The sequence below is a fragment of the Acomys minous genome, assembly GCF_964271855.1.
Source record: "Acomys minous genome assembly, chromosome: 3".
Taxonomy (NCBI): domain Eukaryota; kingdom Metazoa; phylum Chordata; class Mammalia; order Rodentia; family Muridae; genus Acomys; species Acomys minous.
Genome location: NC_140485.1, coordinates 84635783 through 84660611, shown reverse-complemented (window position 1 = coordinate 84660611; position 24829 = coordinate 84635783). Strand labels below are relative to the sequence as shown.

At 48.7% G+C, this 24829-nt stretch overlaps 1 protein-coding gene across 1 annotated transcript in view; it reads left to right on the top strand.

The window, feature by feature from the left end:
* The window catches only part of ACSS1 (acyl-CoA synthetase short chain family member 1), a 52293-nt gene that overhangs the window by 14392 nt on the left and 13072 nt on the right, over positions 1-24829 (top strand). The window contains exons 3-5 of the mRNA XM_084777966.1: positions 13544-13743; positions 17934-18109; positions 18457-18609. Of these exons, the coding sequence (XP_084634092.1) occupies positions 13544-13743; positions 17934-18109; positions 18457-18609 (529 nt within the window). The remainder of the gene's footprint in view (positions 1-13543; positions 13744-17933; positions 18110-18456; positions 18610-24829) is intronic.

Genomic DNA, 24829 nt, shown 5'->3' with positions numbered 1-24829 from the left:
ACATCAGGGGGGCATTGCTGAGACTCGGGTACATGTGAGAAGCACCAGTGCATCTATGCTAGCCCTCCATGATAATGCTTGAGGATTTCAGCCCAGATTTCTAGGCGGGGGGAGGGCATAAGTCAGGGGACTGACTGAGGCCTTGGAAGTCCACAAGCGTGACCTCAGGAGAGAGTCAACAAGTCTGAGGCAACATGCCTCTTCTCTTAGGCTCCCAGTAGAGGTCTGTCAGAATGAGAGAGTGACAAGCCCTAAGACCAGTTTTTCTTTATAGTGTACAAAATAATGGGTTTCTTCATACCATTTTCTTTTCTTTAAAAAAATTTTATTTATTTATTATTATGTATACAATATTCTGTCTGCATGTACACCTGTACACCAGAAGAGGGCATCAGATCACATTACAGATGGTTGTGAGCCACCATGTGGTTGCTGGGAATTGAACTCAGGACCTTTGGAAGAGCAGGGAGTACTCTTAACCCCTGAGCCATCTCTCCAGCCCTATACCATTTTCTTATATTCATATCACTATACTTTGCTCGTATTCATCTGCCCCCCCCATCACCCTCCTCTGTGCCCCTCTTCTACCTTATTGGTCTGCTTCCTTCTCTCTCATTTTATTGGTCCCTCTCCTTCTTCCGTAGCCCCACCCTCTGCTCTCATGGCCTACCTTGTGGCACCTTCAGTTCTGGCTTAATCTGTAATAGGAGGGATTGGATGGCACCAGGTCTCTCCAGTGCTAGATGTGGGATAGGGAGGGGCACACTGTAGATTAGGGCAGGACGCAGCAGGGAGGAAGGACAGCCCTGTGGGCCAGTGCTGAGGTTTTCATGGTGCCGGTGTTTGTAGTTGTCCCATGCTATGCCTTGGTAGTGGGTGGGACACACTCCCAGGAGGCAGTGGGGTCCACAGTCGCAGTGGGGTCATGAGGACCCTGACATTGCCTGCCTCCAAGCCCTCAGGGAGCATCTAGGGGAGGGACTCCCGGCATGCAGGGCTGGGAGTTGGGCGTTACTGCAGAGAACTGCAGGGAAGGAAAGAATGGGGTCTGGACTGTGGGCCCCTCTTCTCCAGTGAAAGGGGTGGCATATACCACACATGGAGGTTAGAGTGGAGACGGGGGACCCTCGGCTGCAGCCACCTTCCTAGGAACCTATTTTTGTCCTGGGTCCTGAGTGTCTTCCACCGTGGTCAGAAGGGGCTGGTCTCCTTGGGTTGAAATGATAGGAAACAGGAAGTTGTTCCCCTGGACATCAGCTGAAAAGGTTCTGGGAAGCCTTGGGCTGGAGGGCAGAGCAGGACAAACTTTGGAGGAGTCTGGATAGCAGTCCTGTGCCAGGTCTTCAGTTGCTCTGCGCTGTGCTCCCCTCTCCCTCCAGCTGTGTGTGGTCCAGGGACACATCACCTTTCTGACTCAGTTTCCTCATATGCAAAGTGGAATCATTCACTCTTCTCCCTCAGTGAGATGAGTGCTGAGTGTGCTGTGCGTGATGATTTATGAGAAAGACAGAGAGAGAGTGAGAGAGAGAGAGAGAGAGAGAGAGAGAGAGAGAGAGAGAGAGAGAGAGAGAGAGAGAGAGCGAGCGCAGGGGGAAGGGGAGGGGAGAATGAGAATGCGTATCTCAAGAGGGCATTGGATTCCCTGGAACCCGAGATAATATTAGTTGTGAGCCATCATGTGGGTTCTGGGAAGTGAACTTTGTTCCTCTGCACGAGCCGAATGCAACTCTAACATCTCTCCAGTCTGGAACACGCTGATTTTAAACCTTTCCTTTAGACCTCGGCTTCTTACATTGAAGCAGGGAAGATATTTGGACTCCTCCTGTATTTCCTTGTCATACTTTTGGGCACACTAAGGGTGGCAGAAGTTTCTACTACAGATGGAAGGATCTTTGGATTGCTAAGACGGTTTACTTAGGCCTCAGGAAGCCTCTTCAATGGAGCCCTTTTGAGGTTTTTCAGGGGGCAAGCCTGACCAAGGTTCAGTTTGAAGAGCACACAGAAGCAAGCACCTCCCTTGCAGCTGGGTCTCACTTTGTGAGCACGCTTCTGCTATGCGAGAACAGCGGGGGTGGCAGTGGGGGCGGGGTGAGGGGGGGGGATCAGCTTGCAGCAGCCGGAAACGCTTCAATTATGAGGGAGAAGAGGGACTCAGTTCCAAGGGGAGGGGCATTGCCTCTGTCCCTGCCTGAGAAGCCTTTAGTGGAGAGCTTCCTTGTTCCTGTTTTGTGTTCTTCCTGCTTCCGCAGCCTCTAGACTACAGCTTAGGAGTTAGCTTTGCAGTATGTGGCTTCTTGTGGCCCCTCCAGGAGGGTCCTCTTCAGGACAGCAGACTAGTGGATCAGACAGACATCCTGTCTACTTAGAAATGTAAAACTGGTCTGTTCCCTCACTGCATCCTCTTTCCCTCTCCAGGAATGTTTCTCTCTCTCTCTCTGTCTCTGTCTCTCTCTCTCTCTCTCTCTCTCTCTCACACACACACACACACACACACTCATGTACGCATCTTGCCCTCTTCTTAGGTGGCGGGGACACAGCCTGCCATGCCTTAGGGTACAGCCTTGGGAAGGGCAGGGCGGACTGAGGTCCTCCTGGTCTCTTATCTCTTTTGTGTCCAGTCTCTAGCCTTGTTGCTCTCCTCCTGTTGGTTGTTCCCTGTGGTCTCTCTGCCGCCCTGACCCACCCCCCTACTCCTGCTGTGACTGAGCAGAAGCCTCTGTGGATGACCTCAGGTCACTATTCAAGGTTATGGTTCTCATTCCCAGAAAGCCTCTGGAGCTGGGAGTTTTACACAGCTGGAAAATCCATTATTAGGTTTGCACTCAGCTTGGCCTGGTGTCCTGTTGCCTTTCACAGGGACAGCTCTGAAGCCCAGGGACGCCGTGCTGTGTGATGTTTAATAATGGTTGTCAGATTGACAGGATCCAGAATTGGGTTTGTCTGTAAGGGAGTTTGTAGATTTGGTTAACAGAAGTGGGAAGACTTGTCCCCCCCCACCCCCACACACACACAGCTGTAGGACACACATTCCATAGGCTGGAGGTCCAGACTGAATATAAAGAGGTTTACGATTTAAAAATAAGAAAATAAGATGTAGCTGGGTGTGGTGGTGCACACCTTTAATCCCAGCACTTGGGAGGCAGAGGCAGGTGGATCGATGTGATTTTGAGGCTAGCCTGGTCTACAAAGTGAGTCCAGGACAGACAACATTACACAGGGAAACCCTGTCTCCGAGGGAAAATAAAAGTAATAAGGTACTAGATGCCAGATATTATGTTGTAAAGGAGTTTATTAAATGAGCATGCAGGGAGAAGAAAAGGGGGAAGGGGTACCCCAGAGAGAGACAGAGACAGGAAGAGTGAGAAGAAGAGTGGGAGGAAGAGTAAGGGGGGGGTAAAGAGAGAGACCAGGAGGAAGGTTTGTGCTTTTATGGCCCTGGGCAGGGCCACGCCCCCTCGGTGGGCCACGCCCCCTCGGTGGGCCACGCCTCCATGGCAAGTAAGCAATGACATCACAGGTTGGCCGACTGAAGCAGAACTCTAACAAAGAGAGTAGGAACTGAACACCACATTTTTGTCTCTCTGCAGATGCACTGTACCTACCGCTAGCTTCCTCTCCCGTGCTAATCATCCATCAGTTAGCACCCCTGTGCGTGCACTATCCTGCTCACGGATGGATGGGCGCGCTGTCCTTCAGATTACCTAGGTCCTGGAGGACAAGCAGGCACCTACCCAGGGCAGATGGGCAGGAGCGGGGGGTGGGGGGGGGTGGGGGGGGATCAGTGGCACCAGAGAGCTGGGAGACATCGTCAAGCCTGGAGAGGAGATCTGGGTGGGTGAGGTGTGCGATTCTATTGTTGTGAGGTTGGAGCAGTGTTCCCTGCTGCTGCGAATGGAGATGCTTTTGTGGAATTGCAAGGAAGCCTTGAGCCTGGTGAAGGCTCCCAGCATTCATGGGCTAGTGCCTCCCAGCAAGAGTGAGCTACTTGACCCAAGTGCCAGGGCTGCCCAAGGGAACTGTGTCAGTGTGCTCTCTGTCCTTGAACCTTTAGCCCCAAGTGCAGTGAGTTCATTCTCTTACACTCTACTCACTGTCACCTGAAAGGCAGGGAGAAGACATGTGGCCCGGAGGAGAGGGTGACATGCCTGGAATAAGAAGACACATGCAGTTGCTCTTCCCCACCTCCCAGATATTAAATAGAAAATATGACATGATTGACTTTTTTTTTTTTTACAGAGGTGGAAAAACCTTACTTTCAGTTAATTTTAAAGACATTCCTAGGGAGGATGGAGGGCACAGGCTGCTTTAAGGGGCTGCCTGCTGCAGCAAGGCAAATTTGCTTAAGCCTCCATACCATTGGTTCTGTACTTAGCTCTCACCACCTCGTTTAGGGAGTCTTATAGAGGTTTGAAATCAGCCACAAAGGCAAGATTTACACTGTGATCACTTGCATGTGCTACGGGACTGTTTACCCAAGAAAGCTAGATTTGGACACTTGCTAGCATGACAGGGTCACAGGAACTGTCCCTCTTTCTCCTAATAAAGTGCTTCACCAAGCTGCTCCAAGAAGTGGGGGAAGCGCCCAGCCTACATTTGGTTCTTGGGGTGTCATCCGTGTAGCCGTGTCTGCTGGAAAACTCTTTGCCAAAGGCTATTCTTTCTCTAGGTATCAAACTGCTGTGTTCTGTGGACACACAGGAAAGGCTCAAAAGACAATGACTCCCAGCTTGTACCTAGTCTCGGACTTTCTGTGGGAATTTAGCTTCTCTGTTTTGCCACATGGACTTGTATAGACTGACCAGGTGGCACGGGAGCCAGGCAAACCAGCAGTGGGATCTGAGAAACATCCTGTGGTGGTTTGTTGTTGTTGTTGTTGATGGTGGTGGTAGTGGTGGTGGTGGTGGTGGTGGGGTGTGTGTGTGTTTTATCACAGGGAAAAGTGAATGTTTTTAGAAAGTTAATAGCTACATCCTTTTTCACAGCTCACCAGGAACAAGACTCTCTGTGTGGTTTAGGAGCAGTAAACAAGTCTGCAGCCCAGGGCGACAACGTGTTTTGTCAAGCCCAGCTGTTTTTGCTGGCTTCTGTGCTGAGGTTCTACCGGATTACTGGGCTTCCAGCCTGTGGGAGTGTCCAGAGTGCTTACTGCTTTGACACTTGCCTCTTCTGGGATGTGTGAGCTGCGCTTTGTGCCTGGAAGGGAAAGAGCTTCTATTCCATAGATAAGGAGTGGACAAAGGGGGGAATCAGAAGCTAAGGAGAACAGAGTCTTTTTCAGGTCTGACTGGTTACTTCTATCCTGCAGGGGCATATTTTTGACTGACAGCCATCCCGTTGGTCAGGGATGTGGGATGTGACCTGGATATGTCTGGGACAACCCCAGGGGCAGAAGGTGCTGAGGATGATGTTATACTTCTCCCTAACACTCCCCCCCCAGGGGCAGAAGGTGCTGAGAATGATGCCATACTTCTCCCTAACACTCCTCCCCCCCCACCCCCCCCAGGCAGAAGGTGCTGAGAATGATGTCATACTTCTCTCTAACACTTCCCCCCCAGGGCAGAAGGTGCTGAGAATGATGCCATACTTCTCCCTAACACTCCCCCCCCCAGGGCAGAAGGTGCTGAGGATGATGTCATACTTCTCCCTAACACTCCCTCCACCAGGGGCAGAAGGTGCTGAGAATGATGTCATACTTCTCCCTAACACTCCCCCCCCAGGGCAGAAGGTGCTGAGGATGATGTCATACTTCTCCCTAACACTCCCCCCCCAGGGCAGAAGGTGCTGAGGATGATGTCATACTTCTCCCTAACACTCCCCCCCCAGGGCAGAAGGTGCTGAGGATGATGTCATACTTCTCCCTAACACTCCCCCCCCCAGGGCAGAAGGTGCTGAGGATGATGTCATACTTCTCCCTAACACTCGCCCCCCCAGGGCAGAAGGTGCTGAGGATGATGTCATACTTCTCCCTAACACTCCCCCCCCAGGGCAGAAGGTGCTGAGGATGATGTCATACTTCTCCCTAACACTCCCCCCCCCCAGGGCAGAAGGTGCTGAGGATGATGTCATACTTCTCCCTAACCCTCCCCCCCCAGGGCAGAAGGTGCTGAGGATGATGTCATACTTCTCCCTAACCCTCCCCCCCCAGGGCAGAAGGTGCTGAGGATGATGTCATACTTCTCCCTAACCCTCCCCCCCCAGGGCAGAAGGTGCTGAGGATGATGTCATACTTCTCCCTAACACTCCCTCCCCAGGGCAGAAGGTGCTGAGGATGATGTCATACTTCTCCCTAACACTCCCCCCACCAGGGGCAGAAGGTGCTGAGGATGATGTCATACTTCTCCCTAACACTCCCCCCCCAGGGCAGAAGGTGCTGAGGATGATGTCATACTTCTCCCTAACACTCCCCCCCCAGGGCAGAAGGTGCTGAGGATGATGTCATACTTCTCCCTAACACTCCCCCCCCCAGGGCAGAAGGTGCTGAGGATGATGTCATACTTCTCCCTAACCCTCCCCCCTAGGGCAGAAGGTGCTGAGGATGATGTCATACTTCTCCCTAACACTCCCCCCCCCCCAGGGCAGAAGGTGCTGAGGATGATGTCATACTTCTCCCTAACCCTCCCCCCTAGGGCAGAAGGTGCTGAGGATGATGTCATACTTCTCCCTAACACTCCCCCCCAATCTCTTGATACAAAGAAAAGCTTCATTCGCTTCCAAGGTGGTGGACTTAAACCTGCTCTTTTGCTAAGTTCCCCCCTCCTTTTTTTTTTGTTTGTTTTTTGTTTTTCCAGACAAGGTATCTCTGTGTAGCCTTGCCTGTCATGGACTAACTTTGTAGACCAGGCTGGCCTCGAACTCACAGCGATCCGCCTGCCTCTGCCTCCTGAGTGCTGAGATTAAAGGCGTGCGCCACCACCGCCCAGCTAAGTTCCCCATTTTCAAAAAGGTTTATTTTTAAATTCTGTGTATTGTGTGTCTCTGTACATGTATGTGCATGTGGGTGGAGGTGCCCAGAGAGTCCAGAGGACTTGCATCTGCTCTGGAACTGCAGTCACAAGTGTGATTGCCCTGTGTGGGCACTGAGACCTGGCCTTGGGATCTGTTTAGGAGCAGTGAACCATCTCCAGAACCTAACTTCCCTTTTGAAAAAGTTAGCTTCCCTTTCTCATTTTCTGCACTGGGGATGAAACTCAGAGCTTCCACATGCTGAACATTCAGCCCAGTCCTCTTTATAACAGATGGATGGTTAAAAGCAAACTGGCTCAAGGGTAATGCAACGACATTAACAGGCCTGGGGGGAAAAATCATGGTCTTGGGGAACACTTTATACTAAAAAGAAAGGAAATTATTATGACACTAGGGCTTATGAGAAGAACTGGGTAAAGGCCAGGCATTTGGAGCTCACATCCGGCCTCAATTAATTTGGTCGAATAGCATTGAGAAAAAGCAACTTAATTTTCATGTGCCTCAGTTTCCTCATATGGAGAGAGTTCAGAGCCCATAGATTGTTTGGCAGTTGAAGTTGAGGTCTTGAGTGTTGTCCCCCCACCTTACCCCCACCCCTACAACACCTACCCTACCCCCACTCTGAGAGACCCATCTGTTGACAGTGCTGTGTGCAGCCTGTGGCACTAAGAGGGAGTAGGACATCTAAGAAGTAAAATCCAGCCTGGTCTACAAAGGGAGTCCAGGACAGCCAACGCTACACAGGGAAGCCCTGACTGGAAAAAAGCAAAAAAAAAAAAAAAAAAAAGAAAAGAAAAGAAAAGAAAAAGAAGTACAGTCTGAGGAAAGACTTTAGGTCATTGTGGGCATATTCTTGAAGGAGATTTTGGGAGTTTGGTGTGCCCCTCCCCCTTTCCTTTCCTTTCCTTTCTCTTCCTGTCACCCTGAGGTGAGAAGACTTCACCACATATTCTCAGCATGATGGACTGCCTCCTCCACAGCTCCAAAGCAGTTGAAATAACCATGACACAGTGAATGTGTATAAAACCTCGAGCCCAAAACAAACCTTTTCTTTTCTTAAGGTGATTATCTCAGCTATTCTGGTCTGTGACAGGAAGCTAGCACAGATGCGCTTTCATCTGAAAGGTTTGGAACAATCTTGGGTACAGGTCACACACTACAGGTGTTAGTGACACAGGAGGGAGAGGGGAAGTGGGTGAGGGAGCCAGCCACTTTAGGCTGAGGTGTTAAGAGGCGACGGCGGTGAAAGTGGCATGGCTGGCCTAGGGAGAAGCCTTCCTGTGCTCACAGTGGGAAGCAAGCGTGGCTAGAGGAGGAGGGGGTGTCACACAGTGCGTGGCTGGTGGTTGTTCAGATGGTATGGTGTGGGCCTGCCTTCCCCTAGGCTGCTCTTAACCCCAGGCCCCAGTGACAGCAAGAGGATAGCACCTGAGCTTGTGGCTGACCCCGTACCCTTCTCAGATCTGCGCCTGCTGTTGCACTGGCTGGTGGCCACAAAGCAGGCGGACCCCTCAGGTGAAACACCTCACTCAAGGCCTCCACACGTGCTTGGGTCACATTTGCCCACAGCAGAGGATCAGATCCTGTGACGTACACAGGACAACCGGGCATTTTTATGTTCTCCCTCCTGGGAAAGAGACACATGAGGTGCCTGCCTCTGCTAAGGAGTCAACAGAGAATTAAGGGTGTAGGTCAGTGGTGGAGTGCTTGCCTAGCATGTGTGATGATCTGGCTTCTAGCCCCGAGAACAGTATAAAAATGTTTCTTTAAAAAAAGTCTGTCTCAATAAACAAACTTAACTGTGTGTGTACGTCAGTGATAGAGTGATGGCCTTACATGTTTGAGGTCCTGAATGCAATACCCAGTATAGGAAAAAAATAAAAAACAAAGGCAGTTAAGCCAGGTGGTGGTAGCACATACCTTTAATCCCAACACTCAGGAGGCAGAGACAGGATCTCTGTGCGTTTGAGACCAGTCTGGTCTACAAAGGACAGCCAGGGCTATTATACAGAGAAACCCTGTCTCAAAGAAGAAGGAGAAGGAGAAGGAGAAGGAGAAGGAGAAGGAGAAGGAGAAGGAGAAGGAGAAGGAGAAGAAGAAGAAGAAGAAGAAGAAGAAGAAGAAAGAAAGAAAAAAGAAAAAAATATGTAAAAAAGGCAGTGAAGGAGCTGCCTATATTTACTCTTTCCCCACCTCTTAGGCCATCTTCTGTAATTATGATAGTTGCCGTCTACAGGGCACCTTTGAAGATGCCTGTGACATCATAGCTGGGACTTGCAGTCTCCTTAGTGGTGCAGTCTTTTTTAAACTCATTTTATTCCAAAGTGTGGGAACCTAGTAAAATCTTATTACATTAGCTTCTTTTGGGTAGATATGCCTACTCATGGCAGATGGGGCAAAGCAACAGTTCTATCCCGGGCTAGCACGCCGAAACATTAGGTTTATCAGACTTACAGAAGCATGGGAGAGGGGTTAGTTACAGGAGCAGAGGTAACCCCTCCCCCCACCTCCCACCCCCGCAACAATTTCATGACTGAGAAGTGCCCCTCCTGCATGCATGACTGCATTCCAAGCTCCGTACTTCCAGGGTCCCCGATATCACAAGCAGCTAGGGCAAAATTGCAAACAGCTGGGAAAGGGGGATGGTACGGGAGGGACTGGCTAGAGGGGCCAGGGAGGGTCTGACGTCACCCCTTCTATGAGAAGCAGCAGGGCCAGGTCTAGTGTCTAGCGGAGGCTGGTATTCCCAGCTGCTCCGGCTAGCGGGATAGTGGCTGCTGTGCCCAGAGGGCATTGTTGCACAACAGCTCCTCATCTTTGCTCAGGGTGTCCAGGGAGACAGCCCTCTGAGGGATGAAGGCTGAGGTCAGTGCCTTCACCAGTGTGTAGCACACCTCAAGGAAAGCGCGTCTGTTTTCTCAGAGAACGTAGAAACTATAGCTGGAGCGGCCCAGGTTGACTCAATGTCTTGGCATCAACTCCCAGGCAGCTCTTGTCTCATGGGATCTCCTGATGGTGTCTTGGGCTTTTCACTGGCAAACAGCAGCGTTGGGAGTTTTCCATGTTGATGTGGAACTCTTAATATTTTTCTCTTGCTTTTCTTTTTCTTCTTCTTCTTCTTTTTTTTTTTTTTTTTTTGGAGTGGGGGTTCAAGATGGGTTTTTCTGTGTAACAGCCCTGGCTGTCCTGGAATAGACCAAGCTGGCCTTGAACTCACAGAGATCCACCTGCTTCTGCCTCCTGAGTGCTGGGATTAAGGAAGGGCATATGTCACCATGCCCAGCTGACTCAATATTGTTATCAAAGCTCTTTGGTAGGTCAGGTGTTGTGGCGCACGCCTTTAATCCCAGCACTCCGGAGGCAGAGTAAGGAAGATCTCTGTGAGTTCGAGGCCAGCCTGGTCTACAAAGTGAGTCCAGGACAGCCAAGGCTACACAGAGAAACCCTGTCTTGGAAAAAACAAAAAACAAAAAAACAAAACAAAACAAAAAGAACAAAAAGCAAAAGCAAAAGCTCTTTGGTAAAGGTCATGGTCATAGCATCACATGATGGCACACTCGGTTTATGAACCCATCCAGCCCGTTTCTGTGGCTTGCAAGCAGCCGAGTGAGCGAATTTCATCCCCCTGACATCAGGCTTCATGGTTCAGTGACTGCTCCCCTGGGCTGGCTCTTCAAGTCGGGGTGCAGGACCTGCTGTGCCTTCTGCATCACTATCACCGCACCTCTTCTTTTCTCCTGGGCACCGAAGGGAGCACTAAGTTCTAGAGGCTGTAGCAGAGTCCTCTGCGGCTCCTTAGGTCGTGGAACTGGCCCTCCACGGCTCAGAGGGGAGAGAGATCATGCCGGCCAGTGTGGATCATTGCCCTGGGCCTGTATGGCTCTTGTTTTATCTGCACATGCTGTGTTCATGCATTTAATAAATATTTGCTGAGTATGTTTTATGACCTAGCCTTATTATAAGTTATAAATGCTGAGCATAAAACAATGAGTAAGACTCAAAGCTATGTCTAACCAGACCTTGTACTCTAGTTGGGCAGATAGACACTAAAGAGCATGAGATTTTCTTTCTTTCTTTCTTTCTTTCTTTCTTTCTTTCTTTCTTTCTTTCTTTCTTTCTTTCTTCCTCCTCCTCCTCCTCCTCTTCCTTCTCCTCCTCCTCCTCCTCCTCCTCTTCTTCTTCTTCTTCTTCTTCTTTGGTTTTTCAAGACAGGGTTTCTCTGTATTAGCCCTGGCTGTCCTGAAACTTGCTCTATAGACCAGAATGGCCTCGAACTCAGGGAGATCCACCTGCCTCTGCCTCCTAAGTACTGGGGTTATAGGTGTGTGCCATCACCACCCAACTGAGCGTGAGATTTTCAGCTAGTGTTTATTTCATAGACATGGAAGGCCAGAGTCAGGGTAGGGAATGGACAACCCATTCCTTCTTAACTTATTGTTTCTGAAACACAACACATACACCAATCAGTGTCCTCCTTCGCTGGGCTAGCATCACGGAGTGACTAGGAGACAAAGAAGCGCTCGGTATCAGTCATAATAAAAACAAAACAAAACAACAACAACAACCACAACCACAACCACAACAGATTTGAGCTGGTCATGGTGGCAGACACCTGGAATTCTAACACATATGAGGTGAGGCAGGAGGTGGTGAGTTCCAGGTCAGCCTAGGCAATTTGGAGAGTTTCAAGTTAGCCTGGTCTATGAGGTCTTATCTCAAAGCAACAACAAAGCGGTAGCAGCAGCAGCAGCAGCAGCAGCAGCAGCAGCAGCAACAGCAGCAGCGATAACAATATCCTATGTTAATCAAAACAAACGTGAATAATACAGCTTCTTTCTCTCCTCCCTCTGAACTCTCTTTCTAGCCGTTTCCTGTTTTGGGGGTGGAGGGTGCACTTATATTGTGTGACTTTCGGCAGGTGTCAGATTGATTACAGAACATGTCCTGGGGTTGTGTCTGCTATAGGAAGGTCTTGCTATACGAACAGGCCACAGTCCCTCTTTCTTTAAAGTGTTGCCTCAGGGCTGCAGAGAGAGGCAGGGTTTCAACACCACTGGTCAGTTGGCACAGCACTCTAGACTCCCTCTCTCTCAGCACTGGCCACGGCATAAGCTCTAGAGCTGTGAAAACAGAGCTGATGGCAAGGGCCCTGTTTATGCATGCATTACTGATCACAGCTGCTTTTTTTTTTTTTTTTAAGCACTGGGCAGGCTTCTTAGTGGAGTGGGGCTGCTTCTGGGCCCTAGTCTGTGGCTTTTGTTAACTTAGGGGAAGGGTAGGCAGAATACCACTGAATGGCGCCTTTGTCCTCTTTACAGCTTCAGGGAGAAAAGATGGAATCCCCTCAAGGGGCACCGGACTGAGCTGGGCATGAGTGACTAGCAGCTGGGCCAATCGCTGGATTGGCATCAGGCTCCTTTGTGCTCCTTTGCACCATGGCTTCGGAAGAAACAAAGGGCTCCTTGAGCTCTGCCTGAGATGGAGGCTGCATTTTCATTCTGTTGTGGTTTCCCAGGGGCCTCTTGTTGAGCTGAGCCTTTCTTAAAGCCCTGTAGATAGGGAGCTGTGTTTTTCAGTGGCTTTGAGGGAACTGAAACAGGCTCCTGCCTTGGGCCTGCTTGCAGGCCTGGTTCGGCCCCATTTGGTGCAACTCGGAGGGCAGGAATGTGGCCGGTGGTGGCCTCCCTTCTTTCTGAGTTAGTTCTCTTTTATTGTAAATAATTAACTAATATAAAAAATGTACAGAAAAGAAGAAAAACGACTGGGTATCCATTTGCCGTATCCAAGGCTAATGCGATAAGGTATTCAAATAGCCTTGATGGGCACCACAAGGTCACTTCTGTCCCCCTCTGCAATGGGGCAGCTTTCCTATCCTATACTCCTGGTTTTCTTGGAGTTCAGTATCATGGGCTATGATTAGTCAAGGACTCTGATGATGAAAGAATCCCGAGTTAACTCTGAACCACCCCAGCTTGCTGTCTTCTGATTGGCTGGCTAAATGTGGTGACCTGCTGAAGGACTCTTACACCATGTGGATGCAGGGGTGTGTGTGTGTGTGTGTGTGTGTGTGTGTGTGTGTGTGTGTGTGTGTGTGTGTGTGTGTGCTGCCAACCTGTCTGTGCCCTGTCAGTGCCTAGCATAGATCTCTGCCTGTCAACTCTGCCCAGGGGGTCACAGCCAGGGTAGCCATCTTTCTCTTTCTCTTCCCAGTCACTACAGCTTCACCAAGTTGGCACCTGTCCCCCCAAGCTCTAAGTCCCTGACAGGACTTAGACAGGCAGCTTCCTTTTCTCCTGCCAGAAGAACCTGCTTCTTTTATTTTTGAAGCCAACATGACCTTGGGAATATGACCTCTCAGATATCGAAAAGGCTGTGAGGACATTCTTAGCAATATGGCCCAGCATGTACAAATGTTGAAAACATTTCGGTCTGGCCAAGCTGCCAATTCCTTCCCCTGCTGTCCTCCTGCACTGGGCTGGGAGACAGTGCCTGCAGTCTGTGACTTGTCCCACTGTGCACTGCGCTGTGCTGTGCTGTGGCTCCTCCCTGTCCTAATGGCATTCTCTTCTCTTTGCTGTAGGGAGCTTCTGGAGACCACGTGCCGCCTGGCTAACACGTTGAAGAGGCATGGAGTGCACCGAGGGGACCGTGTGGCCATCTATATGCCTGTGTCTCCGATGGCCGTGGCGGCAATGCTGGCTTGTGCCAGGATTGGAGCCATCCACACAGTGGTGTTTGCTGGCTTTAGTGCAGAGTCCTTGGCCGGGAGGATCAATGATGGTGAGCATGGATGCCCATGGGAGGAGCTCAGGGGTCCACAGACCTTGTGCTCTCAGCAGAGACTAGTGGAGCTAGCCATTAGGAAGAAGTTGCACAGACCAGTGGCGGGTGCCCCCAGGACAGGGCTGTGGTGAATAAATAGGCCTAGAGCTGAGTATGTCAGGTGGAGATAGCCGAACAAAGCAGGGAGGGGAGAGGTCCAGTGAGGGAGATAGCAGAGTTCCAGAACCATGGTGGGGAGACTGCATCTGTGTGGGGCCCAGAAGGCCTTGCAGGGTCACACTGCACGTCTTGAAAGGCCACAGTGGTCTGGGAGGCTTGTGGTGATGAAAGGTACTGAAGTTCAACAGCCCTGGCAATGGTGGGGAACACCTGTCTCCAGGAGCCTGGAGGAGGTGAGGGGCATGTAGTTTATTGGTAAGACTTTCAGACCCACTGGCCATAGCGGTGCTCTGAGGATGCAAAAGCAGGTGTATATTTGTAATTTTGACACTAGCCCGGTCTATATAGTGCATTTCTGGACAGCCAGGGTACACAGTGAGACCTTGTTTTTAAAACCAGACTTTCAGACTGAAGGCGGGTCTGAGTCTCCTAAGAAAAGCAGCCGGAGTATGTCCTTGTTTTCAGGGTTGGCAGAGGGCTGGCTGGCTGGCTGGATGGTAGCCCACTGTCTATACAGCTTGAGCCCTCTGTTTCCTATGTACAGACCCTGGGCAGGCTCTTCAAGGAAGCTCTTGAAGCCACTGAGAGTTTGTACAACTGTCTTGTTTTTTCCGTAGTATCCTTGTAGATGCTCATTTTGAAAGAAGTACAGTTGTTGCTGTTAATTTAAAAGTATGGCCTAATAGGGCCTGAGAGATGGCTCAGAGGTTAAGAGCACTGGCTGCTCTTCCGGAGGTCCTAAGAGTTCAATTCCCAGCACCCACATGGTGGCTCACAACCATCTATAATGGGATCTGATGCCCTCTTCTGGCCTTCAGGTGTAAAAGCAGACAGACCACTGTATACATAATAATAAATAAATAAATAACTCTAAAAAAATGGGGAAAGTATGACCTAATAAATGCTTATTATTAGGCTTAGAATTATTATGGCAGTATTATTTAACCCGCTTTCTCAATCAATAAAGACACAAACACCTGATATATTTTAGAATAGCCTTATTACTTAGGTCATGGCATATATTAGCCCCTAAGCTACTTTCTGTTATACCTTAGCTTCCATCCCATGCCATCTGCTTCTGATAATTTCTGTTTGGGCTACCTCCCATCCTTTATCTGAAATACTTGCTAAGGTTGTTCATCTGGGCCATTTCTTTCATGTGGAACTTCAACTTCTTCCTCTTGGCCCACATGACTCCTCTCCATCCCATGGCGATCCTCTTCCTTCTCTTCTGGTACCTGTCTGCTTCTCCTTCCCAAGATCCTTCTCTCCCAAAGCCCGGGAACTTTGGCCACACTTACCCATTCTGCCCTGCCCAAGTTTAGGACTTTTAATCAACCAGTCAGGAATAATTTCTTAGGCAAGGTTAAGCAGCAATACTTGGGGTTCCTGACAGTTTGCTTGTAAACAGTAAGAATTCCTGGGGGCAGGCAATTAACAATTACAAAGCACCAGACCATATTCCAACATACAATGAAAAATGTGTGTGTGTGTGTGTGCTTGCGCGCACGCTTGTGTGCGGGTGTGCTCACCCAGGGCCTTGTGTATGATGGGTCAATACACTCTGCTCCTTGGGTTGTGAAACAGTGTTCTCACTGGCCTTGGTCTCTTGGGGCTGCGATTACAGGTGAACACCATCTTGCCCACCAAATGCAACTGAAAATTTTGTCTTATTTTTATATCCTGTAAGTTTATTGATTGGTTAGTACCCTCTGCATGTTTAAAATTGATTTCATAGGGTTTCCTACCTACAGTACCATGACTTCTGTGGGTAGAGACAGTGTTACTTCTTCCTTTCCGCTCTGGATGACTTAGTTTCCTTGGCTAATAGCTGTGGTTTGAAGTCCTGTGGCCATACTGACCTGGTGAGCTAGCATGCTTATCTTTGTCCTGATCTCAAGGGGGGTAGTTAGCTGTTTTCCATCTGAGCATGAGGTCAGCTATGGTATTGCACAGCTGCCCTTCATCATGTTGAGGATGGTTCACCTGATCCCCCCTTTGCTGTTTCGTGTTTCTAGCATGGAAAGTGTTGGACCTGTCAAACAAATGCTTTCCGTTCATTTGCTGAAACATAGATTTTTTTCCTTTATGCTGTTACTATGGCTGGTAAGTGGGAACGCTGGGGTTTTGCACAAGAGATGACACTGTCAGCAGCTCCCTCCTGTCCTGCGGGCGTGGCCATGGTGAGCATGTGTCTGCTAAGACTCTCTGAGATGAGGAATCTTATCTGGCCCAAACTGGCTAAATGATATGGTTATTTGGCAGTTGGGTGCTGGGGAAGCTCTCGGAACCCGAAGACCCATGACTGAACAGTATGGGAGTGCAGAGGTTGGCTGGTTATGAGGCTCGTAAGGGCTCCTCCTGCAACTACTCCTCAGAATTGTCCACTAAGAAGAACCCGTGTGTTCAGTCATCCTGGGAAGTACAGCTGTTGGGCTGGGAAGAGGAGCCCAAACGGGGCTCCAGAGTGTCCTCAAGGGAGAACATGGACAGCAAAGTACGACCCGTGCACCAGGGTAACCACGTGATTGCTCACTTACACTGTCTCCTGAGAGCTGCTGGTTGGGGTCCTGGGTAAGGGATAGGCCCTTGGTACAGACTAAGGCGCTGGTGCATTAGTTGTATTTGTATCACTATGACCAAATGTCTCATGAAAATTCCTTAAGAGAGAAAGGATTTATTTTGGATTAGGGCTTCAGAGGTTTCAGTCCATTTTGCCTGGCTCTGCTGATTCTGTGACCAGAGTGAGGGGGGACATCACAGTGATGGGACCATCACATAGAGGCTGCTCACCTCACAGCAGACAGAAAGCAGAGAGAGAGAGACTGTGTGTGTGTGTGTGTGTGTTATTCAGTGTGTATGTGAATGCATGTATGTGTGTGTGTTAGTGCATGTGAACAAGTGTGACGTGAGTATGTGTTAGTTATTGAGTGTGTGTATGTCTGCTGTGTGTGAATGCATGTATGTATGTGTAAGTATATGTATTTGTGCATGTGAGTAAGTGTATGTGTGTGTGTGTGCTGTATATGAGTATGTGTTAGAGTATATGTGTGAGTGTATGTGTTGTGTAAGAGTGTGTGTGTGTGTGTGTGTGTGTGTGTGTGTAGGATATAGCCTTCAACAGCATGCCCCAAATAATCCAATTACTGTAGTCAGGTTCCACCTCCTGAAGTTTCCAGAACCTCTCAAAATATCAGCTTGGGAACCTGTGGGAGACACTTCAGATTCAAACCATAGCACTCAGGGGTGTGGGAAGCCTCACTGTGGAGTTTTTACTCCAGACCTTACACAGGGCCAGACAGGAGTGAGGCCGCAGATGGGATTCTGCTGAGGGATCCCCTTGAGGTAGTGTGAAGAGTCCCCTCAGTACCACAGTGCCTCTCACACTCTGCCCTAGGCCAGCTAGGTGGAAGCCTCAGGACTTGGTATTTATCCTTAGGTGTTTCTCTGGGAAGGTGGGTACAACAGGTGATGTGACAGTCCCTCACTTGGGCACAGTTCTGGGCCAGGAGAGAGGGTAAAGCCTGGCTGGGAAACTGTCTCTATGCTGTCGACAGTTTAGTCACAAGGTAATTTGCTTCTGGCTCCTCTGCACATCCTGAGGGTTGGGGGAAAGATGAGGCACTTCTATGTGAGACCCTGAGCTTCCACAGTAAGCAGACTCTTACATTTCCTGTTGTTGTTGTTGTTGTTGTTGTTGTTGTGTGTATGTGTTTTACAGTGAGACTTACTATTTTTTATTTATTTATTTTTATTATGTATACAATGTTCTGTCTGCATGTACAGAGGGCACCAGATCTCATTACAGATGGTTATGAGCCACCATGTGGTTGCTGGGAATTGAACTCAGGACCTTTGGAAGAGCAGCCAGTGCTCTTACCCTCTGAGCCATCTCTCCAGCCCCCTGTTGGTTCTTTTACCTGACTGGCTTCCTCTGCCACACTCTTAGGCCTGGAACATACAGCTGCAAGCCAAGTCAGGCTGTGAGGGTCTATACTGATCAGATATGTCTGTGTTGTATCCCTAAGCCAAGTGCAAGGTTGTTATCACCTTCAACCAAGGGCTCCGGGGAGGGCGTGTGGTGGAGCTGAAGAAAATAGTGGATGAAGCTGTGAAGACCTGCCCGACAGTCCAGCATGTCCTGGTGGCTCACAGGACAGACACCAAGGTTCACATGGGGAATCTGGACATCCCCCTTGAGCAGGTAGGTTTACCTCGTGGTGTGGTGCAGTGTGAGGAGACGTTATTTAGTCCGCCTGTTAGGGTCTCAGTTTGGGTTTCCTAGGGATGCCTCTCACCTCCTCTTCTTCTAACCCATGGTGGGAATGGAGCCCAGAGAGAGAGAGAGAGAGAGAGAGAGAGAGAGAGAGAGAGAGAGAGAGAGAGAGAGAGAGAGAGAGAGAGAGAGAGAGAGAGTGTTTGCATTTGAAATTGACAGAGAACGTTACTTTGAGAGTCCCGACTTCAGCTAAGGAGATGGTACTCTCAGAGGGCCTAAAGGAGGGAGTGGGTAACTGCCTTGACCTGGTGATGTGCTTCGGTCCCTTTCAGGAGATGGCCAATGAGGCCCCCGTGTGCGACCCTGAGAGCATGAGCAGCGAAGACATGCTCTTCATGCTTTATACCTCCGGGAGCACCGGGTCACCCAAGGGACTCGTTCACACGCAAGCGGGCTATCTACTGTATGCTGCCATGACGCACAAGGTAGGAACCCAGGGGGCAAGCGTGAAGGATGGCTCCCGCTGTGCCTCTGGCAGATTCTGGGTCGAGCAAAGAGGAACCACAGCGATGTTTGCTCGAGCAGGCTGCAGTGAATTACGGTGCAGTAGAGCAGGTGTGTCAAGAGAAGGGAGAGCTGGGGTGCATCTGAGCCTGTGTGGCACAGCAGCCCCTCTGCCCTGCTCCAGCTCCCTCGGTGGAGGTGTGGAGCTAGAGCCCCTGCCAGCTTCCTTTCATTTCTGACGTCATGAGTTCCCTATGCACGATATCTTACAACTGCATTGTAAACGGAAAGGATATAAACAGCGGGAAGTAACTAGGGCTGCGGCAGTGGGGCGCATGCTCAGTGTGTACATACCCTGGCGGCGCATGCTCAGTGTGTACAAGGCCTTGTCTTCCATCTCCAAGACTGCAAGAAAACAAATAAACCCAAGCCACACCCAACCCTGTCTTGGTATAAAGATGAATAATTCACTATTATATATTAAGATACTTATTTTCTCCCACTCAGAAGTTCATAGTTCATCCTTTCTTTCTGATTTTTACTTTTTTGTTTGCTTGAGGCTTTTTTTCACTTTGTTTTTATTTCATTTAAATTTTTTCCTACAACATAATTTGACCACAGTTTTCCTCTCCCCCAATTCCTCCCAGATCTTCCCCACCTCCCTAACCAAACAACTTTATGTTCTCTTTCTCTTTTTAATAAAAACCAACCTCCAAATCAAGAAACACACACACACACACACACACACACACACAAACCCTCACAAAACCAAAATCAAAACAAACAAGTGTAAGACCAATAAGACACACACACACACATACACACACACACAAAGTAAAAACAAAACCAAAAATACCACTGAGTCTATATATATATTTGTCATATTATACTATATATATGAGTCTAGGCCTAGGCTATGCCTGGGCCTAGGGTCTGCTCTAGAGTTGATGTTTCCAGTTACACTCCGTTGGAAAAACTGATTTCCCCTTTGCCAGTGAGTGGCAATTACAGATAACTTCTTTGTTAGGGCTGAGAGACCCTGTGGTGGTTTGAATAGGAACGTACCCCACAGACTCATATATTTGAATACGTAGTCCATCGGGAGTGCCAGTATTAGGAGGTATGGCCTTGTTGGAGGAAGTGTGTCACCAGCAGGTGGGCTTTCAGGTCTCAGAAGCTCAAGCCAGGCCTCTTCCTGCTGCAGATCCCTCGTCAGCACCGCGTCTGCCTGCACGCCACCATGCTTCCTCCATGACGAGGAAGGACTGAACCTCTGAACCCTGAACTCTAAACCAGCCCCAATTAAACGTTTTCCTTTGTAAGAGTTGCCATGGCCATGGTGTGTCTTCACAGCAATAAAACCTCAGTTAAGACAGACTTTGTGTCTACTTCCCTCCCGGGGCTGGGACGGCCTGGCTTGAGCCTGTATAGGTCTTGTGCATGCTGTCACAGTCTCTGTGAGTTCACATGAGCATCAGTCTTGTGCCTGAAGACACTGTTTCCTTTGGAGTCATCCATCCCATATGGCTATTGCGATTTTTGTTTTGTTTTTTGAGATAGAATCTTACTCTGTAGCCCAGACTGACCTCAAACTTGTGACATCTTTCTGCTTCAGTTTCCCAAGAGCTGGGATTACAGGCATATATCATCAACCTTGGCTCTCCACTGACCCTGAAAAGGAAAGAAAAAAGCCGGGCGTGGTGGCATACGCCTTAATCCCAGCACTCGGGAGACGTCGGCAGGTGGATCTCTGAGTTCAAGGCCAGCCTGGTCTATAAAAACGAGGTGCAGGACAGCCAGGGCCACACAGAGAAACTCAGCCTCAAAAAACCAAAAAAGAAAAGAAGAAATTGTGAGTTTCTAAAACAATTGAAGAGTCTTAGTACTACTCATTTCAAAAGTAAAAGTAAAAATCAAGTTTTTTTTATAGTTTTATAAAGAAATTTGAATTATTGAGTGGAAATTACACAAGAGTGGGCCTCCATTTCCGCACATAAAATGACATATCATGCTTCTCTCTCCCCCCACCCCTCTCTCTCTATATATAATTGATGGGTAGAGGACTGTGATTTAACATGGGTCCCTGGTTGCCTCAGAGAGTAGCTGATACTTCCCAGGTATTTTTTTTTTTTGAGGTTTCATTGGTGGGCTGGATGCTCTTTTCTAGAGGCACACTAAACTATGACTAGTGGTGTTAGCAAAGGGAACTATACGGCCAGGTGGCCTGGAAACCCAGGTCTCTCTGAGCAGGGCTTAGACATTGTTCTGGCCGGAAGCAACTTTCTTTGGCTTGGTCTCTTCTGTCATGAAGCCAGAGTCCCAGCCAGGCTTCCAGAGAGCGCCTCGAGTCCCAGAAAAATCTTGACTGGTATTAATCACGGTTCTGCTGCTGTGAAGAGACATCATGACCAAGGCAGTTCTTACAAAGGAAAAGATTTAATTCAGGGCTTGCTTACAGTTTCAGAGGATAGCCCGTAATCATCATGGTGGCATGCAGGCAGACGTGGTGCTGAGAAGTAGCTGAGAGTTCTTCATCTCAGCTACTTCTCTCAGAAGGAGAGACTAGACCTGGCCTGGGCTTTGGAGACCTCAGAGCCCACCCCCAGTGACACACTTCCTCCAAAAAGGCCACACCTCCTAATCCTATCAAAGAGTTCACTCCCTGGTGACTACACATTCAAATATATGAGCTGTTGGGGCCATTCTTTTCCAAACCACCACGGTCCACTCCCTGTTCCCCACAGGCCTGTAGCCATATAATGCAAAATGCATTCAGTCCAACTTCAAAAGTCCTGATAGTCTATCACAGTCTCAACACTGTTTAAAAAGTCCAAAGTCTCTGGGACTCATAACAATCTCTTAATCATAAACAAACCTCTGTAAAATCAAGATAAAAAGTAGATCGCATGCTTCCAACACTCAGACAATAGCACAGAATATACATTAGCATTCCAAAAAGGGAGAGAGGGAGTGTAGTGAGGACATACTGGGCAAAGCAAAACTGAACTCCAGCAGGGCAAACTCCAACTCTGCATTCCCATGCGTGATGTCAAAGGGATCTTCAGATCTCCAACTCCTTTCAGCGTTGCTGGCTGCAACACACTTCTCTCTCTCGGGCTGCTTTCATTTCCTGTTAACAGCTCTCTTTGGCAGGTATCCTATGTCTGGCGACACCAACGTCTTGGGGAGCTCTAACACAATCCAGGCGTCACTTTCACAGCTTCATGTGATGGTCTCTCGAGGACCTCCGTGAAGGGAAAGAGCTGACATCTCTGGCCTCAGAAGCTTTTCTGGGCTGGGGGGAAGATTCCCCAACCCCTTTCTTGTATTCTTGACTCTAAAGCCGGTGTCACATGGGTGGCTGACGCTGCCAAGTCCTGCTGCTTGCTGGAGCTGGGACCTGGCCTCATCTCTCAATTACATTTGCATCAGCTTTCTGTTGTTGATGGTTCCCTTTGCTGCTTAATTTCTTTTCACAAGTTGGAAGCTTATCTGGGTGGGATCATGTCCTGAGGTTAACACTCTATTTATTCCATTTGGCATCAGGCTTTTAAAAAAAGCTTTTAATCTCCTTGCGCACAGGACTGGTACTTTCCTAGTGGATTTTTTTTTTCCTCCTCAGACTGTACACCTCGCATTTCTCTTTGTTCAGCTTGCTTCTTTTTATTATATACCTACATAAGAGTGATTAATAACAGCACAACAAAGTCAACACTAGGCTGTCTCAAAATCTCCTCAGCTGAAGGCGTTAATCCAAAACTCTTCCATTTAGCCTCAGGTAGATTTTTAGTACAAGGGTAGAAAGCAGCCATACTCTTCACCAAAATAGAACAAGAATGGTCACGAGGCCACGAGGCCTCTTACCCCTTAAACTCCTTGAGCTGGGCCCGCAGACTTCAAATCACCCTCAGCATTGTTTCCATGCTCCTACTACGATGTCCCTTGAAAGTCCACTTAAAGAGTTCAACTGCATTTCTAGTTCAAAGTCCCAAAGTATTCCTCCAACAAACAGCATGGTCAGGCCTGTCATAGCAATATCCCAGTATCTGGTACCAATTTCTGTCTTAGTCACTGTTGGGCCTCTGTGAAGAGACAGCGTAACCAAGGCAACTCATACATACATACATACATACATACATACATACATCACAGCAGGAAGCATGGTGGCAGGGTGGCATGCATTAGCACTGGAGAAGTAGCTAAGAGCTTTATATCCTGACCCAAAGGCAGGCAGCCAGGCAGCCACAGGGGACGGGGAGGGCGGTGGGTGGTGTATGCTGGGCCTAATACGGGCTTTTTGAAATCTCCATGCTCACCTCCAGTTACCAGCTTCCTCCAACAAAGCCACACCTCCTCATCCTTCTCAAATAGTGCCACTCTCTAATGACTCTGCATTTAAACATATGGGCCTATGGGGGCCGTTCTTATTCAAATTACCACAAGGAGGTACAGAGGTAGGGCAGGGAGCATCTTTTTCAATACTTTTTTTTTTTAAAGAGCATTTGGGAGTAGAGACTTTCAGGCTTCTGTGGCTAAGAATAAACACAAGCAGGAATGGCAAGAGAGATGTATGACGTTCTGCTCATTTGATGTTGGAAGCTTTTTCTATGCCAGGTGTCATACTCAGGCCTTGGGGTGTAAGGAGGCCTGGGGTGTTCCTAGGAACCCAGGCAACTCTCTAGCATATAGCCTACAAAGCATCTGTTAGAGTAAAAGCCTGCTTCTTATCTAGGTGTGCCCAGGTCTGCTCTGATGCCGCTGGTTTAGCTTGTGCTGATGCTGAAGGTGCCATGTGTCTGTAACCTCAGTGGAAGACGGGATAGAGGTGCCTACACTGGGGCTGCCCTGGGCTCAGATGACACTGTGTGCCAAGCGCCTTGTTCCAAGTGTACATGTTTTAATATGCATGTACGTGTTTACCAGGTGAATGTTTACATGTGTATAGATACATGTGGATGGATACAGACAAATATACTTGTCCACATGCATGTTATCATGTGTTTGTGGGTGTGCCCATGCATGTGGGCGCATGGTAATGATGGTGTAGAGACTATTAGGGAAGAGGGTGGTTGACTGTGAAGGGTGATAGAGGTGTGAGTGACATTTGGGGCATACAGTAGCCCTGGCTACTGGGCCCGGGGTTTCCTGTAAGGAAGTAAGGGGAAAGAAATCTTCAGCCCAGGACAGACATTTTGGATATGAGTTACATGCACAATTGTTTGGCTCTTGAGTGCTTTGGGGTTCTAAGATTAGAACAGCCCTATTCCCCAGAACAGTGAAAGTGCCTTCCTGCTCCAGAGTGCCCTTGCTGGCCTGGAGACACAGCTCTGCAAGGGCCTAGCTGCTCACGACCTCTCAAGCAGTTCCTTGCAAACTGCTGACCCTGGTCTGAGGTAGTAGGAACTGGGGGACTTCCCAACCAAAGATCAAAAATAATTTTTTTTTGAGGTGGGGTCTTCCTACGTAGTCTTGGCTGGCAGGAACTTGCTATGTACGTAGACCAGAGTTGCCTCAAATGAATAGAGATCTGCCTTTCAAGTGTGAAGATCTAATGGTGTGTGCCACCATGCCCAGCAAAACTCTTTTTTTTTTTAAATACACAAATCCTACCAAAATCCAACCAGTCTTTCAGTGAGTTACTATAAAATGAGCAGCACTTTGTTGAAGAAATGGAGTTCCTTCTAGTCTTGCAGAAGCCCCTGCTGCAGTCCCGTTCTCCTTAGTGTGGTGCGTCACTGCCCCTGTTTCTTTGACATATGTATTCTTGCTCATCACAATATTTGGCTGTTTTCTTTGCCCCATGGCTTCCCTTTTGTCCCTTTCATGTCCTTAGACTTTGTCTATGTCAGCTAGTCATTTGTCGCTGGATCCCTAAGCTTTGTTTTCCTCAGATGGTCAACAGGATCCCAAGGTGACCTTCAGCAAGGGAAACAGGTGCCCCTTGCATGCTAATGGGGGCTGATGGTGCTCAACAGGTGCTTGCATTGGATTTTTTAAAAAAATGTTTAATTGTTAAAAACAAACAAATGACAAAACACACGATTTAGTTAAGGTAGCTCAGAATTTTTTTTTTCTTTTCCTTTCTTCTCTTGATGCTTTGGATTGAATTTAGGACTTCATGCATGACAAGCCTGTGCTCTATTGACAAAGTACATTCCACTAAAAGTTGCCACACCTTAATTGTACAATGAGATGAAATGG